This window comes from Bos indicus, chromosome 16 (assembly GCF_029378745.1).
Source record: "Bos indicus isolate NIAB-ARS_2022 breed Sahiwal x Tharparkar chromosome 16, NIAB-ARS_B.indTharparkar_mat_pri_1.0, whole genome shotgun sequence".
Lineage (NCBI taxonomy): Eukaryota > Metazoa > Chordata > Mammalia > Artiodactyla > Bovidae > Bos > Bos indicus.
This window is the reverse complement of record NC_091775.1, coordinates 68,033,789-68,054,361: the sequence shown is the minus strand read 5'-3', so window position 1 is coordinate 68,054,361 and position 20,573 is coordinate 68,033,789. Positions and strand designations below refer to the sequence as shown.

The following is a 20,573-nucleotide window of genomic DNA, read 5'->3' as shown; positions in this document are numbered from 1 at the left end:
TAGATGATTTTTCTAGGTTTCTTTGAATAATGTGATCTAGGTAAAAATTCTTCAATCACAGGCTGTGATTAGGCCTTTGCTAGTTTATTACCTATCATAGGTAGATGCAATCACTTGATGCAATATAACTGTTTAAGAAAACTGTCATGAAATGGGGACATCATTTAACTTGGAGCTATGAGATGGCAGAAAGTGAAGAAGAACTAAAGAGCCTCTTGATGAAAGTGAAAGTGGAGAGTGAAAAAGTTGGCTTAAAGCTCAACATTCAGAAAACTAAAACCATGGCATCCAGTCCCATCACTCATGGCAAATAGATGGGCAAACAGTGGAAACGGTGGCTGACTTTATTTTTCTGCGCTCCAAAATCACTGTAGATGGTGATTGCAGCCATGAAATTAAAAGACGCGTACTCCTTGGAAGGAAAGTTATGACCAATCTAGATAGCATATTCAAAAGCAGAGACATTACTTTGCCAACAAAGGTCTGTCTAGTCAAGGCTGTGGTTTTTCCAGTGGTCATGTATGGATGTGAGAGTTGGACTATAAAGAAAGCTGAGTGCTGAAGAATTGACGCTTTTGAACTGTGGTGTTAGAGAAGACTCTTGAGAGTCCCTTGGACTGCAAGGAGATCCAACCAGTCCATCCTGAAGGAAATCAGTCCTGGGTGTTCATTGGAAGGACTGATGTTGAAGCTGAAACTCCAGTACTTTGGCCACCTGATGCGAACAGCTGACTCATTTGAGAAGCCCCTGATGCTGGGAAAGATTGAGGGCAAGAGGAGAAGGGGACAACAGAGGATGAGATGGTTGGATGGCATCATTGACTCGATGGACATGGGTTTGGGTGGACTCCGGGAGTTGGTGATGGACAGGGAGGCCTGGCATGCTGCGGTTCATGGAGTCGCAAAGAGTTGGACACGACTGAGCGACTGAACTGAATGGACTGTGAGATGTAGAAGGTGTGCCGTTTTCGCCATTGATTAGCTGTGTTATCTTAAGGAAGTTACACAGGTTATCTGAATCCCAGGATGTGGACGTACAAAATGTGAGTAATACTACTTCAAGAGTTGTGATGATTAAATCATGATATGTATGACACATACGTGTATGTATGTCTATAAATTTTAATGCTTGTTATGAGTTCAAGAAATCAAATTTAGGTTTTTAAAAAAGTTAAGAAAAAGGATGTGAAAATTTTATTTAGGCAGGTTTTACTGGAACAATTTTTTTTTTTATAAAATAATTTTATAAAAGAGTCCATCAAGATATTATAAAGAAAATACACACTAAGGTAATATATGTACACTTCATAAAAATTCAATACATCTCGGCAATTTCTTCCAGAGTCTGTTACCACCATGTACAGTGTATTGACGTTTAACATTATGCTAATTTGAACATACAAGGTTTTCAGGAAAAACAAAACTGTCCCATTGGTGTTTCAAAAAATTGTTTCCAATTGACAGGAAAATTTAAAGAATGCTAAAATGTAAAATTTATGGTGCTAACTGAGTAGAAAGCCATGTCAAAAATGTTAGAGCAAAGACCCATGCCATAATCACTGAGGACAAATATATTTTTTTCTATTATTATAACTGGTTCAGCTGGTTCCACAAAGTTACTGAAAATAATATTCTTATTTTGGATGCTCAATCAAGGTAAACATCATTTGGTATTAAAAAGCTTTCTAGAAGCTGTACTATACTTCTATAATGCATGGTATATCTTTCCTTTTTAAAGTGAAAATAAGTATGTAAGTCCTATTATTAATATAAAGTATTAATACTTAAAAAAGTATCTTCATAAGTTACTTAGTAAGCTTTGATCAAAACACACAGCACCTAGCTTTATTATTCTCAAAATGGTTAAATGCTGAAATTCGCTTGGCTTTGAATTTTTTTTCTTTTTTACAAAATTATCTTAGCTACTATGTTACTATAAAACATTGCTGATGGGTCCTGTTAAATGTTCAGAATAATCCTTGCAAAGGAACTGCTCCAGTGTAATAAATAAAGAAAATACTACAAGACTTTTCTAGATCTTGCCAAAAGATATGACCATGGTGGGATCATGAAAATACCTCAACACTACCAAGGAAGGCACACAAAACAGAGCACAGCACCGTTTTCAACTTGCAAAGATTGCAACTGTTCAGGGAACTTAATTCCCATGGTAAATGTGGCTTACTTATGTGGATTTACGCTTGGGAGAGCTGCTTAGTACGGATAGGCAGACACAGCTATATAAACTATGAATGTGGTCTGATACTCAACGGTCCCATTGGCACCGTAGGATAAGGCTCGAACCCGCATGCGGTAGGTCTCTGGTTCCTGTAGTGGTCGTATTGTGTACACCACTCCTTTCAGGTTTTCATCCCTTAAGGCAAAGGGAACAGTCTGTTCCTCATCTATCATGAGGAAAGTTGTCCTGGGATGCATCACTCCATCTTGAGTGTATGCAACCAGCCGGATCAAATCTTGATTGGCAGCTATTCCAAACGGGAGGGAGACGAGTTTGTATTCCAAGGCATATGGACTCAAGGCACATTCCAAATCATTGGGTGGACAGTTCTTGAGACAGAACCTAAGGACAATAATCACATGAAATATATAAAGTTATCATGGCTTGGAAGCAGGAGAAGGCATGATGCAGGTGATCACGATCCATGACAATTTGGGGGCATTAAAGGCAGGAGACAGTCTGACTGCAAAATACTAAGGTTCACCCCATGGTCTGTGTTATTAACTGAAACCAGATGCCAGATGCCGATGAGAGTGTGCTGGTCTAGAGTCATATATTTCTCTCAGCTCCATTAAAATCAGAAGCTTTTGAACCACAGAAAAAAGTACCACAGAACATCTTTAAAGTGAAAAGCCAGTTTTGGAAAGAGAAACATCTGCATATATATTGGAAACAAGGACTTCTTAAAGGAGAGGACTACAAATGACTTTAAAATGTTAACATCTACCCTAAGACTATTTGAAAGCAGAAATAGAATATATTGATATTGGTTTATTTTTCTAAAAATAAATAAAAGGTCAATTACAACTCCAAAAAAAACAACTTTCTTTTCGGTATTTGCTTTCCACATCATTTTAGATTAAAAATAGTATATTTTCTTTTTCCAGAGCCCACAGCAGTTGTTTGAGTCGTCATGACTTTGAACTTGTGTGCCCCAAATCACTGGTAATAAAGAGTAAAACAAAAAAATGCACAAAGGACCATGTTCTGAAGATACAGATTCTCAAAGTATTTTTAAAAGTCTGATAAGTCTGTAATTTTTATCTTCCCCTTCCCTATTCCCCTCAGACAGATTACAAATAGGTTTTGGATGAATCCTGGGCAGCGCACACTTGACCATGTTACAGTAACATGGGAGTCACCACTGAGAGGAAAACAAAGTGAGATCCAACCAGAGTTCGGTTTCAGAACTACCTCCTTATTAGTGGAGCCTATTCACGATGGCCATTATCTCATTTTCCAAGCACCCCCCCAACTTGGTACCTAAACGGAGTGCAATGTTTCTGTAAGGGGAGGGAGAGAACAAAGCAGTTTATTCAAAACCAGAAAAGACAGTGTTTCAGACAGCAGAATATGTAAACAAGATGAGATGTGAATGAACAGACAGACTACTGACTCATCCTTGGTCTCCTCCACACTCCCATGGAGTCATGATGACTCATCACTGTAACAGCCGTGGTACCTCTTAGAGCCAGTGCTCTAAAAGCAGAGAGCCCTGAAAACCCTGAGGCAACACCAACAGAAAAGACAATTTCAAAGATAGGTCGGCTCTATCACCCTATAAAATGCTCCCTGCTGAGGAGGGATTCTAGATGTTGCCTGGTGCATTACACACTGAGCAGACTTGTTCCAGGAAACCCTGGCAGCTCAAAGCTGGCAATCGCTGCTGCAGGATGAATTCGTTTGTTTGCCCACTCTCTGAAGAAGGAACACACAGTAAACCCCTAGCCCCTGAGGGATTACTGACTTCCTGTGAGTGAGAAACATGACTGCAGACAGGGCTTGTTGGTCAAGGAGAGAGAGGCAGGAGGATTTTCAAAAGCATGCCTGGGAAGAGAAAGCAAGACATACCCTGACACAGGATCCCGTTGGTAGTCAGGTGGACAGGGTGTCTCAATGCAACGGTAGCTTCCTCTCATGTTGAAGCACATGCGATTCGGCCCACAGCGCACATTCTGTTCCAGACACTCATCAATATCTACAACAGCACAAGAAACAGATAGCATCAGCAAATAAGGTCAGAAGAGGCCATCAGGGCAGGCATTGTGGATATTTGCCTGGAATACTGAGGGTTAGCTTTCTCCTCCCCAAGAATGAACTTGGTTCATAGCTGCACCTAAGCTTTTTCACCCACCAAGTGGGGATTTTGATTTTTGGTGTGCTGTTTCCAGACTGATTGTTCTGAGGTTAAGTTTTTTAAAAATCACGTGAAAAGACATTGAAAAATAAGGGCTATGAAAGTAGAAGGGAAGCTACAAAGAAAAAAAATTTTTTTTATACTTGGGAAATAGAATGCATTTGAGTTTTGTAAAGCCAATAATTCTTTAAATTCACTAAAAACAAGCTAAAAATTTAAAAGACACATGTGAACCTTTCTTGGAGTGAAAAATCTCTTTATAACATGAATGATCCTTGATCTTTCCCTAATATTTTGTAGGGTCAAATTACTGGGTGGGAGGATGGGTAGTAGAAATTTAAAGAAGTTATACATTCAAGGAAGACTTGTGGAGACTTACAGAATAAAGGGAAAAAACAGGATCAAATAGATGACCCAAGAACCATAATTCAAGTTTGATTGAATCTGAACTATGTAGAATCCATCCTCAGTTGTTATAGGTAGGGTACTCTCCCTAGGATATTGGGGAAACATGCAAATGCAATGCTCTTTGTTTTCTACACAAAGTTGTTAAAAAAAAAAACACATTTAAATCATTAAAATTAAAAAGCATCAAGATAAAGCCAAAAGAAACGTTTTTTTCAGTTCCCTGAAAATGAGTGTTTCTAAGCCATGATTTTAAACTTGAGGTCCATATTTAAGCATTAGGGGATCCGCAAATGAAACCATTTCTGTACATTGAGTATGTAGGTATGTGTGTGCAAGTTAGCGAGAGAGATGAAGCAAGACTCAGATTGATTGACTTTTCTGGATAAGAGGGCCTATAGAGTTCAACATAATTTAAGGGATGTTGAGGCCCCAAAGTTAAGAATCATATTTTATAGCAATAGTTTCAAACTGTGGTATCTGTATTCCCCTGGTAGTACCTGAAAACTCCCAGCAGTTATGACAGCAGGCAACTATTTCAGGGAATTAATTTCCGTTCAAATTAAAAAACCTTTTTCTTATTGAAGTATAGTTGATTTATAATGCTGTTAATCCAATGTACAGCAAAGTGATTCAATTATACATATATACATATATACTTTTTCAGATTATTTTTTTTAGTTTATTACAAAATATTATGTATAGTTCCCTATGCTACATAGTAGATCCTTGTTGGTTATCAATTTTATATATAGTAGTATGTATATGTCAGTCCTAATTTCTCAGTTTATCCCTCCCTCCAACTCCCTTTTCCCTCTGCTAATCATAAGTTGCTTTTCTATGTCTGTGGGTCTATTTCTGTTTTGTATGAAAGTTCATTTGTATCTTTTTTAGATTCCACATATAAGTGATATCACATGTTACTTCATCTTTCTCTGACTTCTCTTAGCATGGTAATCTCTAGATCCATCCATGTTGCTGCAAATGACATTATTTTATCCTTTTTTATTCTTTTTATGACTAATATTTCATTGTATATATATGCCACATCTTTATCCATTCATCTGTCAATAGACATTTAGGTTGCTTCCATGTCTTGGCTGTTGTAAACAGTACTGCTATGAACATTGGGGTGAATGTGTATTTTCAAATTATGGTTTTCTCTAGATATATGCCCAGAAATAAAGCTGCAGGAGCTAAAAAAGCAGGATAGCTCTACTTTTAGCTTTTCAAGGAGCCTCCATGTTGTTCTCCATAGTGGCTGTAACAGTTTACATTCCCACCAACAGTGCAGGACGGCTGCTGCTTCTCCACACCCTCCCCAGCATTTATTATTTGTAGACTCTTGGATAATGGCCATTCTGGGTGGTGTGAAATGATAACTCATTGTAGTTTTGATTTGCATTTTTCTAATCATTAATGATACTGAGCATCTTTTCATGTGCCTGTTGGCCACCTGTATATCTTCTTTGCAGAAATGTTTATTTAGATCTTCTGCCCATTTTTAGGAAAACGAGCTGTTTATATATTTTGGAGATTAATCCACTGTCAGTCACATCATTTGAAAATATTTTCTTCCATTCTGTAGCTGGTCTTTTACATTTTGTTTATGGTTTCCTTTGCTGTGCAAAAGTTTTTAAGTTTATTTAGATCTCATTTAAAAAATTTTTCTTTTTAATTTAAATTTTTATTTTCATTACTCAGGAGATGGATCCAAAAAGATATTGCTGCTATTTATGTATCCTGCCTATGTTTTCCCCCAAAAGTTTTATGATATCTGGTTTTACATTTAAGTTATAATCCATTTTGAGTTTATTTTTATGGTGTTAGAGAATGTTCTAATTTCACTCTTTTACATGTGTTTGTTCAGTTTTCCCAGCACCACTTATTGAAGAAACTGTATTTTTGCTATTGTACGCTTTTGCCTCCTTTGTTGTAGATTAACTGACCATAGGTGTGTTGGTTTGTTTCTGAGCTTTCTCTCCTGTTCCATTGATCAATATTTCTATTTTTGTGCCAGTACCACATTATTTTGATGACTATAGCTTTGAGTATAGTCTGAAGTCAGGGAGCCTGTTTCCTCCAGCTCTGTTTCACTTTCTCAAGATTTCTTTGGCTATTTGAGGTCTTTTGTGCTTCCATACAAATTTTAAAATTTCTTATTCTGTGAAAAATGCCATTGGTAATTCAACAGCAATTGCATTGAACATGTAGATTGTCTTGGACAGTATGCTCATTTTGACAATATTGATTGTTATAATCCAAGAATATTGTATATCTTTCCTTCTGTTTGTGTTATCTTTGATTTCTTTCATCAGCATCTCATAGTTTTCAGAATACAGGTCTTTTGCCTCCTTAGGTAGGTTTATTCCAAGGTATTTTATTCTTTTGATGCAATGGTAACTGTTAGTGTATAGAAAAAGAAAGTATTTCAGTGTATTAACTATGTCCAGCAATTGTACTGAAATTACTGAGCTCTAGTAATCTTATGGTAGCGTTTTTAGGATTTTCTAGGTATAGTATTCGGAGAAGGCAATGGCAACCCACTCCAGTACTCTTGCCTGGAAAATCCCATGGGTGGAGGAGCCTGGTAGGCTGCAGTCCACGGGGTCGCGAAGAGTTGGACATGACTGAACGACTTCACTTTCACTTTTCACTTCCATGCACTGGAGAAGGAAATAGCAACCCACTCCAGTGTTCTTGCCTGGAGAATCCCAGGGACGGGGGAGCCTGGTCGGCTTCCGTCTATGGGGTCACACAGAGTCGGACACGACTGAAGTGACTTAGCAGCAGCAGCAGCAGGTATAGTATTATGTTATCAGCAAACAGTGATAGTTTTATTAGTCCTTTTCCAATTTGGATTCCTTTCATTTCTCTTTCTTCTCTAACATGTCTAGGACTTCCATAATTCTGTTGAATAAAAGTGCCAAGTGGATATCCTTCATCCTTGGCCTTGTATCTGAACTTAGAGGAAATACTTTCAACTTTTCACCATTGAGTAGGATGTTAGCTGTGAATAGGGCTTGTCATATATGGCTTTATGATGTTGAGGTAAGTTCCCCCTATGTCCACTTTATGGAGAACTTTATATCATAAATGGGTATTGAATTTTATCACAATAAACTGTGGAAAATTCTGAAAGAGATGGTAATACCAGACCACCTGACCTGCCTCTTGAGAAACTTGTATGCAGGTCAGGAAGCAACAGGTAGATCTGGAAATGGAACAACAGACTGGTTCCAAATAGGAAAAGGAGTATGTCAAAGGCTATATGTTGTCACCCTGCTTATTTAACTTATGTGCAGAGTACATCATGAGAAACGCTGGGCTGGAGGAAGCACAGGCTGGAATCAAGATTGCCAGGAGAAATATCAATAACCTCAGATATGCAGATGACACCACCCTTATGGCAGAAAGTGAAGAGAAACTAAAGAGCCTCTTGATGAAAGTGAAAGCAGAGAGTGAAAAAGTTGGCTTAAAGCTCAACATTCAGAAAACTAAGATCGTGGCATCCGGTCCCATCACTTCATGGGAAATAGATGGGGAAACAGTGGCTGACTTTATTTTTTTGGGTTCCAAAATCACTGCAGATGGTGATTGCAGCCATGAAATTAAAAGACGCTTACTCCTTGGAAGGAAAGTTATGACCAACCTAGACAGCATATTCAAGAGCAGAGACATTACTTTGCCAATAAAGGTCCATCTAGTCAAGGCTATGGTTTTTCAGTGGTCATGTATGGATGCAAGAGTTGGACTGTGAAGAAAGCTGAGCACCGAAGAATTGATGCTTTTGAGCTGTGGTGTTGGAGAAGACTCTTGAGAGTCCCTTGGACTGCAAGGAGATCCAACCAGTCCATCCTGAAGGAAATCAGTCCTGAATATTCATTGGAAGGACTGATGCTGAAGCTGAAACTCCAATATTTTGGCCACCTTATGCGAAGAGCTGACTCATTTGAAAAGACCCTGATGTTGGGAAAGACTGAAGGCAGGAGGAGAAGGGGACAACAGAGGATGAGATGGTTAGATGGCATCAGTGACTCAATGGACATGAGTTTGGGTAGACTCCGGGAGTTGGTGATAGACAGGGAGGCCTGCTGTGCTGCAGTTCATGGAGTCGCAAAGAGTCGGACATGACTGAGTGAACTGACCTGAACTGAATTTTATCAAAAGCTGTTTCTGCATCTATTGTGATGATCATATAGTTTTTAATTCAATTTGTCACTGTGGTGTATCACACTGATTTGTGGATATTGAAAAATCTTGCATCCCTGGAATTTTAATCATAGTGTATGATCCTTTTAATGTAATGTTGGATTCAGTTTGCTAGTAATTTGTTTAATATTTTTGCATCTATATTAATCAGTGACATTTGTATGTATTTTTTCTTTTTTGTGGTATCTTTGGTTTTGGAGTGACAGTGGCCTCATTGAATGAGTTTGAAAGTATTCCTTCCTCTGCAAGTTTCTGGAATAGTTTCAGAAGATTTAGGTGTTAACTAGTCTATTAAAGCTTTATAGAATTTGCCTGTTAAGTCATCTGATATGGTATCTTTTGGGGGAGTTTTTAAAATCACAGATTCAATTTTAGTATTTAAAATTGGTCTGTTCATGTTCTCTTTTTCTTCATTTTTCACTCTTGGGAGATTGTACCTTTCTAAGAATTTGCATATTTCTTGTAGGTTGTCGATTTTATTGACAAATAGTTGCTTATAGTATGGGCCTTTTTATTTCTGTGGTGTTGACTGTAACTTCTTTCTCATTTATGATTTTATTGATTTGGCCTCTCTCCATGTTTTTCTGGATGAGTCTGGCTACAGGTTTATCAATTTTGTTTATCTTTACAAAGAATCAGCTTTTATTTTTATTTATTGCTTTTAATATTTTGACATTTTTATTTTTAAAAATTTTACTGTATAGTTGACTTGCAGTGTTCTCTTAGTTCAGGTGTATAGCAAAGTGATTCAGTTATACACATACATACATATATTCTTCTCTGAAGAACCACCTTTTAGTTTCACTCATCTTTACTATTGTTTTCTTCCTCTGTAATTCATTTACTTCTGATCTGATCTTTATGCTTTCTTTCCTTTTAATTAACGTTGGGTTTTGTTTTATTCTTTCTCTAGTTGCTTTAGGTGTAAAGTTAGGTAGTTTCAGATTTTTCTTGTTTCCTGACGTAAGCTTGTATAGCTGTTAACTTTTTTCTTAGAACTGCCTTTGCTGTGTTCCATGTTTTGGATCATCATGTTTCTGTTTTCATTTATCTCTAGGTATTTTTTCGATTTCCTCTTTGATTTCTTCAGTGATCCATTTGTTACTTAGTAGCACAATGTTAAGCCTCCATGTATTTCTGTTTTTTGCAGTTTTTTCTTGTAGTTGATGTCTAATTTCATAGTGCTGTGGTCAGAAAAGATGCTTGATAAGATTTCAGTTTTCTTCAATTTATTGAGGCTTGCTTTGTGGCCAAGGACATACTTTGATTGTACTTGTATAAGTACCACATGTCAATCCTGGAGAATGTTCCATGTGCACTTGAAAAGAATCTGTATTCTGCTGCTTTTGTATGGAAAGCTCTATATATACCAATTAAGTTCATCTGGACTAATGTGTCTTTTAGGGCCTATGTTTTCTTATTGATTTTCTGCCTGGATCATCTGTCCATTGAGGTAACTGGGGTGTGTTAAAAGTCCTCCCCTAGTATTGTGTTACTGCTAATTTCTCCTTTTATGTCTATTAACGGCCTTGAATATGAGATTTTGATATAGCAGTCAAGGTATACACACAATTGTTTTAAGTTGCTGATTTCTTAATTTCAAATGCACTTCAAGTATCCTGAATTTTTAATCTCCTTCTCTCATGATTACTGGTTTCAATATCATATTTAAATGTAGATGATTTCTTGCATTGTGTTCCTATGTGTCCAATTGTGTATCCTATGGGTGCATGTATATTTACAATTGCTGTCTCTTCTTCTTGGATTGATTCCTTGATCATTACGTAGTATAGTTCTTTGTTTCTTGTAAAGTGTTTATTTTAAAGTCTATTTTGTCTGATACAACTGTTGCTACTCCAGCTTTCTTTTGATTTCTATATACATGGAATCTCTTAAACCATTCCCTTACTTTGTCTTCATGGCTTCTAGATCTGAAATGGGTCTCTTTTCAACAGCATATATATGGGTCTTGTTTTTGCACCCGTTCATTCATTTGTATCTATGTCTTTTGGCTCAAGCATTTAATCCATTTACATTTAAGATGGTTATCTATGTATGTTCTTATTGCCATTTTGTTAATTCTTTTGGGTTTGCCTTTGAAGGTCATTTTTTCCCCTCTTTTGTTCTCTTGTGATTTGATGGCTATGTTCAGTGTTTGGATTTCTTTTTCTTTTTTGTATATACTTATTACAGAGTTGATTTGCAGTTGCCTTGAAGTTTTGATACAGCAGTCTAGGTATACATACAATTGTTTTAAGTTGCTGATTTCTTAATTTCAAATGCACTTCAAGTATCCTGAAGTTTTACTCTCCTCCTCTCATGATTACTGGTTTCAATATCATATTTGAATGTGGATGATTTCCTACCTTTTGGGTAGGTTTGCCTTTACCAATGAGCTTTCCCATTTCCTAATTTGCTTGTTTCTAGTTGTAGACTTTTCTTTTCTGTCTAGAGCAATTCCTTTAGCATTTTTTTGTAAAGCTGGTTTAGTGGTAATGAGTTCCTTTGGCTTTTGCTTGTCTGTAAAGCTTTAGATTTCTCTGTCAAAACGTGAATGAGTCTTGCTGGGTAAAGTAATCTTGCATGTAGGTTTTTCACTTTCATCACTTCAAATATAATGTGCTACTCTCCTCTAGCCAGAGTTTCAGCTGAAAAATCAGACAATAGCCCTATGGGGGTCCCTTATATGTTATTTGTTGCTTTTCATATTTTCTGTCAGTTTGATTACAATGTGTGTGGGCATGCCTCCTTGAGTTGATCCTCAATGGTAGTTTTTGCACTTCCTGGGCTTGGGTTACTGTCTCCTTTTGCACATTAGGAAAGTTTTCAGTTATTATCTCTTCAAATATTGTCTCAGGCCCTTTCTCTCCCTTTTCTCCTTCTGGGACCTCTATAATGCAAATGTTGGTGCATCTGACATTGTCTCAGAGGTCTCTCAAACTGCCCTCATTTCTTCTCATTTTTTTCTTTATTCTGTTATGCAGTACTGACTTCCACCATTCTGTCTTCCAGCTCACCTATCCCTTCTGCCTCATTTATTCAGCTATTGATTCCTTCTAGGGTGTTTTCACTTCAGTTATTGTATTCTTCAACTTTTTGGCTGTTCTTTGTATTTTCTAACTCTTTGCTAAAAATTTCTTACAGGTTTTTGCACTGTGCATCCATTCTTTACCTGAATTTTTGGGTCATCTTTACAATCAGTACTCTGAGCTCTTTCTCAGGTAGATTGCCTATCTCCATGTCACTTAGTTGTTCTGGGGGTTTATCTTTTTCTTTGTCTAGAACATAATCCTCTGTTATCTCCTTTCACCGGGATTTTTCTTTCTTTTTTATTTTTAAAAATATCTTTGGTTGCCCTGGGTCTTCATTGGTGTGTGCAGGCTTTCTCAAGTTGCAGAGAGTGGGGGCCACTCTCTAGCTTGGTGCATAGGGCTTCTCGTCGTGGTGGCTTCTCTTATTGCAGAGCACAGGCTCTAGGCACATGGGCTTCAGGAGCTGCAGCACGTGAGTTCAGCAGTTGCGGCTCGTGGGCCCTAGAATCTGCAGGCTTCCGTAGTTGTGGCACATGGGCTTAGCTGCTCCATGGCATGCAGAATCTTTCTGGACCAGGGACCAAACCCGTGTTCCCTGCCTTGGTAGGTGGATTCCTATCCACAGTACCACCAGGGAAGTCTTTGTATAGATTTCTATTTTTATGTATGTGGAAGGTTAGTTATGTTTCTTGACCTTGGAGAAGTGGCCTCCGTGGGGGATGTCCTCTGTGTCCCAGCAGTACACTCCCCTTTTGTCACCAAAGGGCCAGGGACCAGGTGGTTCTAGGGCAGGTTCTGATCTGCATTTCTGGACTTGGTTCTGTAGGCTGCTGGACTGTAGTTTTTTTTGCTTCTGGTGTCTGCCCTCTGGTGGGTAGAGCTGGGACTTGATAATGACATAATGTGCTTTCTATTACTCCTTTTACAATAGAATTAGTTTTCCTCCAGGAATGAAACAGAACCATGTTTTATTTCAGTTAAATCTTAAACCTTGCCTTTTGACTCTGCAAACCAACTTCCAGTTATGATTTTTATCTGTTGGAAGTGTTCCATCTCCTTGACAAAATGAAATTGTCTCAGAATGAAGTGAAAAGCCCTTTAGGAAAATGTGAAAGAAATGTATCTTTGCTATCATAAAAAAATCCCATTCCCCTCCCATCCATATTCCAAATTTCATTTTAGCTTTAATTTTTATAGTGAACTCATACAGAAACACGGGGCCAGTGGACTGTTAGGGCCTATGACAATGGTGGCTTGGAGGCCAGAATCTAGATACACATTTATACACAGGAAGAACAGCTACCTCATCACATATTTCCATTGGCTGAATATGAATATATCGAATGTCAGAATCTAATATACAAAGTGTTTGTCCCTAGCTCCATAATAATATACACTTCCCATAGAAGAGCTTTCAAAAAGTATTTGAGCTTCTAAGAAGGTAACCCTTCTTTGTCTTCTATCACTATCTCTTCCGGAGTAAGTACCTTTAAGGCATTCAATCTGCTCACTTTGTTCACTCATTTTAGTCACTAGTCATAAAAAAAAGTAGCCAGAAAAGGTGGAGCAATCAGGCTATCTTTTGTTACCTGACAGTGTGGTAATATCTGGTTTTTGTAAGATATTATATAATTATATAACATATCATAAGATTAATTTAAATAATTGTATATAATATATAAAATTACAAAATATTATTTAAAAATTATTGTGATCAAAAATTAAAGTATAGGCTTTTCATAACAAATATTATTGCTACAAGAAAATTATACCAAGATCAGTTGAAAAACTTTCACAGGAACAGCTTTAGAATATATGAATGCATTTAACCAAATGCTTCTGGCTACATTTAAAAAAGTAATTCAGAATAAACATTTGACTTATAGAGAATATAAAGTAATTCAGATTCTCAGTAGACATGAATTGCTTCTTAAAAACTTGGATAGATAATTCATTTTGAAGGTAATGCCAACATAGAGTATTTTTACACTTTTAGAATTAGATTGTTGTTCAGTCACTCAGTTGTGTTCCACTCTTTGCAACCCCATGATTTCCCTGTCCTCCACCATATCCTGAAGCTTGCTCAAATTTATGTTCATTGAGTTCGTGATGCCATCCAACCATCTCATCCTCTGTTGTTGCCTTCTCCTCCTGCCTTCAGTCTTTCCCAGCATCAGGGTCTTTTCCAATGAGTTGGCTCAGTTCTTCCAAAGAATATTCAGGACTGATTTCCTGTAGGACTGACTGGTTGGATCTCCTTGAAGTCTACGGGACTCTCAAGAGTCTTCTCCAACACCACAGTTCAAAAGCATCAATTCTTCAGCACTTAGCCTTCTTATGGTCCAACTCTCACATCCCTACATGACTACTGGAAAAACCATAGCTTTGACTATGTGGGCCTTTGTTAACAAAGTGATATCTGATTTTTAACACTCTTTCTAGGTTGTCATAGCTTTTTTTCCAAGGAGCAAGTGTCTTTTAATTTCATGGCTGCAGTCATTGTCCACAGTGATTTTGGAGCCCGAGAAAATAAAATCTATCACTGTTTCCTTTGTTTCCCCATCTATTTGCCATGAAGTGATGGGACCGGATGCCATGATCTTAAGATTTTGATTGATACAGGATGCTTGGGGCTGGTGCACTGGGATGACCCGGAGGGATGGTACGGGGACGGAGGTGGGAGGGGCGTTTAGGATGGGGAACACGTGTATGCCCGTGGCAGATTCATGTTGATGTGTGGCAGAACCAATACAATATTGTAATTAGCCTCCAAATAAAATTAAAAAAAAAAAAAAAAAAAGATTTTGATTGTTTGAGTGTTAAGCCCACTTTCACTCTCCTTTTTCATCTTCATCAAGAGGCTCTCTTTAGCTCCTCTTCACTTTCTGCCATAAGGGTGGCATCATCTGCTTATCTAAGCTTACTGATATTTCTCTTGACAATCTTGATTCTAGCCTGTGATTCACCCAGACTGGCATTTCACATGATGTACTCTGCATATAAGTAATAAGCAGTGTGATAATATTCAGCCTTGACATAATCCTTTCCCAATTTGTAACCAGTCCATTGTTCCATGTCCAGTTCTAACTGTTGCTTCTTGACCTGCATACAGGTTTCTCAGGAGGCAGGTAAGGTGGTCTGGTATTCCCACCTCTTTAAGAATTTTCCATAGTTTGCCAAGATCCACACAGTCAAAGGCTTTAGCATAGTCAGTGAAACAGAAGTAGATTTTTTTTCCTGGAATTCTCTTGCTTTTTCTATGATCCAACAGATATTGGCAGTTTGATCTCTGGTTTCTCTGCCTTTTCTAAATCCAGTTTGTATATATGGAAGTTCTCAGTTCATGTACTATTGAAGCCTTACCTAGCTTGAAGGATTTTTAGTATTACCTTGCTAGCATGTGAAATGAGTGCAATTGTGCAGTAGTTTGAACATTTTTGGCATTGCTCTTCTCTGGGATTGGCATTAGATTAGTGGGGTTTAACATTAGCATACAAAATTTTCAGTTTCTCCTCTCTGGTTTTGGGGAAAACTATACTTGGTCATGTTTTTGGTTTTCATTTTGCAATCTGATGACTTCTACTTTTGACTAGTTTCTGTCAATGTTCAATGTCAAGTTCACTTTAATATCCCTTTTATTATTGATATCTCTAACACTAATGTATAAAGCTTCAAAAATTCATCTGGGAATGAAACATAGTCTTTTGTTCCTCATAAATGCCTCAGACACTTTCTAAAGCCATAAAAGACTCCAAGTTATTCTTTAGAGTAGAGACTTCTTTAAAGGTTGTAATTGTTTTCTCTCATGTCCTTTTATAAAATCACAAAAATATGTAACTTGCTTAAATTGCAGACATTTTAGATGATGTCTGTTTCTGATTTGTGCACATTATTTTCCACTCTCTGGAGCACAAGTGAAAGTGGAAAAATGTTTTGAACTGAATGAGTGAAAAGGGCAACTAAAAAAACATACTGGCATAATTTAAAGGAGAAAAAATCCTCTAATGAGAATATGACATAATATAACCCTTAAAAATCTGGCTAAGGAGTTTGCAGTCCACTAGGTTATTCCAAATGCTTCAGTATCTATCCCCTTCCTTCCTTGATACCTGGTGCACCTGTAGAGAGAGTAATGGTAGTGTTGTACACTGCCTCCCTTCAGAAGGATTCGTGGGGTGAAGAGCTGGAGAAAGTTGTAAGCTATGGACAATGTAAGCACTCTTACATCTCTCTGCTGCCACACTACAATCACTGGTGTTCACAGCATCACAGGAGAAACCAAGGACCATTCTAAACATCATGAAATCTGTGATCCAGTCCTGCCCTTGTTCTTGATGGTTATAGGACACTGAGACTCACATAATCACTCTGAGAATTGGTTTTATCATCTCTAGAATGGGTCCGAATCATTGTTCTTGACAAAGCTATACTGCTGATTAAAATGAGCTAACAGTTGTTTCAGAAAAATGGAAAACTATAATGTAGATACGTTATTCCAGTATTTCAAAACTTAGTAAAATGTTCTTCCTAGGGCAAGCTTTTCATAAATGTTTGGTGAAGGATGACTGGAGCAGAGTTTATTATTGCATTCACATGATCAGTGGGGGCTCTGAGGGAGTATATTGGGTGAATGGGGTAAGTAAGAGTGGGGAGGCTCATAGTAACCCAGGTGAAGCTACTGTCCGTCCTGTTCTTGCTTCCAGAACACATTTCCATGAGCTGCATCCTAGCAAATGTTTTGTAAAGGAAAGTCTTTCATGCAGGACAGAGATGAATAAAATTCAGAGCTTTTAAAGACCTATATAATATTCTTAGGTTTTTTTTTTTTTTTTGTCCATAGAATTAGTTTCTTAGATTTTGATGATTTATGTAAATTCATACATTTTTTCTCTAAGTATACATTGCAACATACTACATTTCATCAAAATACAATGCTCCTTTCACATTTTTGAGATTGATTTTTTTTTTCTTTCTGCCATCACTACATATTGTCTAGAACTCCGCTGTAACACCTAGTAATAGAATTTTGTATGTTGATTAAGCACTTGTTTGCATGTCTGTATCCACTAGACTCTAAGATCATAAAGGAAATAGTGTATATTATTCACCTGTTTTAACCTACTGCATCCAGAATTTCTAGAAAATGATTGGTATTCATCATTCGATTCAAAAAATGAATGAGTTAATCACCCACTGATCACTAAAACAAAGTATAAAATAATGCCTAACACTGAAGTACATTTACTGAGCATTCATCCCATTTCTCCTTTCTTCGTAGCTGGATTGTAAAACGTGTCTGAAGAGATCTAGTTCCTTTTAGTTTTAAATATATATGATATGAACTGATTTAGGCATTCCTGTGTGCCTTCTTCTAAGATCATACCAAAAATGTTTCTCAAATTTTCCTTTGCTTAATTGCCGCCTTCTGCTTTTCCTGCTTGCAAAAGCAATGATTAAAGATAAGTCTGACCCATGCGAATGTGAAGGGAAAGGAATCAACTAGAAGAATAATTATTCAAAAAAAAGACATTTCTCACACTATGCTATCTATATTGGTTTTAAGTTAAGTTGCAGCACTAAATGTCCCAAAGTTTTCTCACCTTGACATGTCTTTCCATTGAGCATGAGCTGATAGCCAGGTGGACAGATACACTGATAGCTCCCAAAGGTATTTTTACACTCATGCTGGCAGGTGTCTGTATTTTCACATTCATTAATATCTGTGCAGAAAGAAAGCAGAATATGTAAGTACAAAAAACACAGGCAGAAACTGTGACAGAATCAACTATAAACAAGCTTTTGACATACAGTAGACAACTTAGTGATTTTATACTCATCTATTTAAAAAGGCTCAAAGTGGTTTCATATCAGGATTTGTTTTTAATGGAGTCCAATATAAGCTGTCCTATATTATAAAATATGAACACCTCTTTTGTGTATAAATGTATTTGAACTGAAACCCCAACCTAGCCAATTTCAATGTTACTTAATTAAGATTAGAACAACAGATGAAACAGAACTGTGCAAGATCCCAAACTACTAAAGTGCTAAACTCTTGACAGAACAGTAGAATTTACCTAAAAGATAAAGTTTCTAATGAGATTAACTGGAAAAAGAAATATTCTTTTCTATTTTATTTAAACTGTAGTTGCCTCTCCAACAGCCATGTGTAACTTTCCCATATGCAGATATCATTTAGTGGAGGTGGTTTTATCTTTGCAATAGGAATATTTATCCAGCTTATACAATTATAAAGTATTTCACTAATGACAACTGCATATACATAGTTGCTATGTTACTTTGGGCCAGCCGCTTAACTTCTCAAGATCTCAGTTGATTCTTCTGCCAAGAGGAGTCATAGACACAATCTCCTTACTTCTCACAGGTTTGTTGGAAGGTGCAAATATAATAAGATATGAACATTTTATGAACTATAAAGAGCTAATCTACCTGCTATTACTAAACAAAATTAAGAAAACAGTAATAAAAAGGACAGATAGAAAGATAGTTTAAAATTAATTGCTATTTGCTTTCCGAATCAGGGATGGGATTTGAGAGGCCTAGATTTACTGTCCCAACTGTGTTTTGCCTAATAGTAAAATCTGCCAACCAGTGTTAGAAGAAAGAGGAGAAGATGGTATGAAATGGGGGCAGTAGGGCTGTGGGCTGGAAGTGAAGGGAAGAGAAAGTGAAAACTTGGAGATGACTCAGAGCAAAAAAGAACCTGTTCATTCTGCAGATGCTCAGATTATAACTGCAATGATTCAAGCTGTTAATGACAAATACTCATCAAATATTTGTCATTGTTTTTGCCCCATTTTAGTTACCCAAAGCATTCACAGCTGCACTTGAGTTATTTTAACATTTTCCCTTTATAATCTGCTTTAACAAAAATGACAACAGAAATGTAAATCATGTTGAACTCCAAGTAGTTTAAAGTGGCCCTAAGTGTGATTTCTATGTTCAGAAGCAATGTTTCATTCATTTTCCCTAAAAAGCTTTGGAATAAATTCCTTAAAAAGCTAATTTTTAGCCCAAGTCTAACAAAATGCCATGGTGTTAATCTGAATTTTTTGTAATCTGTCTAGCCCAGATGGTTAATTAAAGAAAGACATTTCGTGTTTACTGCAAGTTGCTTGTTACATAATTCCAAAGCTGTCTGCAGTCATAGTGTGAATTTCTTTATTAGTACAAACACCATAAAATATTCACTGTATTTTAAGAAATATTTCTAAGCCTATTCAGTGGTCCCCAATAAAACTTAAATATCCAGTAATTAACTAGTTATAGAAGTTAACTTTAGATTCTCCAAGACGGGTCCTCACTCTGAAGTAGTAACTGCCTTACACAGTAGATTGTTTTGGGAATGTAATTCACATAAATATGTTAGTGTAATATAAACACAGAGACAAAACATTCATAAGACTTTACTGATGAAATTACAGGGCATAGATTGTGGTAGAGAAAAGGAGACATGGTTACCAATCAAGGACACTTTCTTAAAATGACTTGGACCTTCAGATGATTTAGAAATCAACTAGATGGTGTATGGTGTGGGGAATATTGTTTCCCTCATTTATGAAAGCATAAGCAAAGATTTTTGGTGTAGAAGAAAAGAGTTGTCTGAAACAAAGGCAGACGGTGGGATGTTAATAGGATATGAAAACTTCTCAGTGGGAATGACTATTTGGGAGAAACTTAGAAAAACGAAATGTTAGATGTTAATTCTATGGAAAGTAAAAAGTTTCACTAGTAAATAGGTCAAAATTGTGGGCATAAAAAATTACCAATGGGAAAAAAAAAACCCAATAAGAACAGTTTGAAGCAGGCTGAGAGCAATGTTTGATATCCTGCCGAGAACAGTAGAGTCCACAGGCTTAGTATTAATAATTAAGTAGTATTTGACCATATGTGGAAAAATGTTGAGAGTTGTTAATGAACGTATGAATGTTTCACATTCAATAAGTAAAAGAAACGAGCACTGTCCACAATTCAGGGAAGATGATCACAGGTAGAAAATTCCATATACATCATATTAAGCTTTAGGTACTTCAAGACAGCAGATAGAAAAGTTCTGGGAACATTTGGGGCTAAAGGATAAAGGCTTGAAAGTGTAAGGATCTCGAGGGTTTGAAGGTCCAGCAGAGGGGAGGTGATGTGAGAAGCTGAGTCCACCTAACGGTGAGAGAGGACACATGTCAAAGACTACGATGCAGGAACAGGACTTGGAGAAGGGCAGGAAGAGAAATGACAAAAACTGAAGTCAGATGGTATTCTTTAAGTACTTAAAAAAAAATGTTTAACAGAGAGCACATTTGGGAGAGAATAAATGAAGCATAGAATACCTAAGAAAAATGCAATACCATGAGGTTGGCATAGGGGTCTTTAAATTTAAACAGAATTTCATTCTTTCCCCTCTTGCCTCCCCGCTCCCTTTCTTTCTTGTTTTCTCATTTCTTTGACCAAACTGCAGGGCTCATTTGTGCTTGCTAATTCCTCTCAGTGTATAGTTCCATGACATGCAAACTGTGGATACTCACAGAAAATT

At 37.0% G+C, this 20,573-nt stretch overlaps 1 protein-coding gene across 3 annotated transcripts in view; it reads right to left on the bottom strand.

The window, feature by feature from the left end:
- Positions 1-1,171: 1,171 nt before the first annotated feature.
- HMCN1 (hemicentin 1) overlaps positions 1,172-20,573 on the bottom strand; it is a 538,929-nt gene continuing 519,527 nt past the window's right edge. For all 3 annotated transcript variants that reach the window (XM_019976773.2, XM_070768574.1, XM_070768575.1), the window contains 3 exons: positions 17,626-17,745; positions 4,091-4,217; positions 1,172-2,581 (listed from right to left, as the gene is read on the bottom strand). In XM_019976773.2, coding sequence (XP_019832332.2) covers positions 2,215-2,581; positions 4,091-4,217; positions 17,626-17,745 — 614 coding nt within the window. In that variant the 3' untranslated portion in view covers positions 1,172-2,214. The remainder of the gene's footprint in view (positions 2,582-4,090; positions 4,218-17,625; positions 17,746-20,573) is intronic.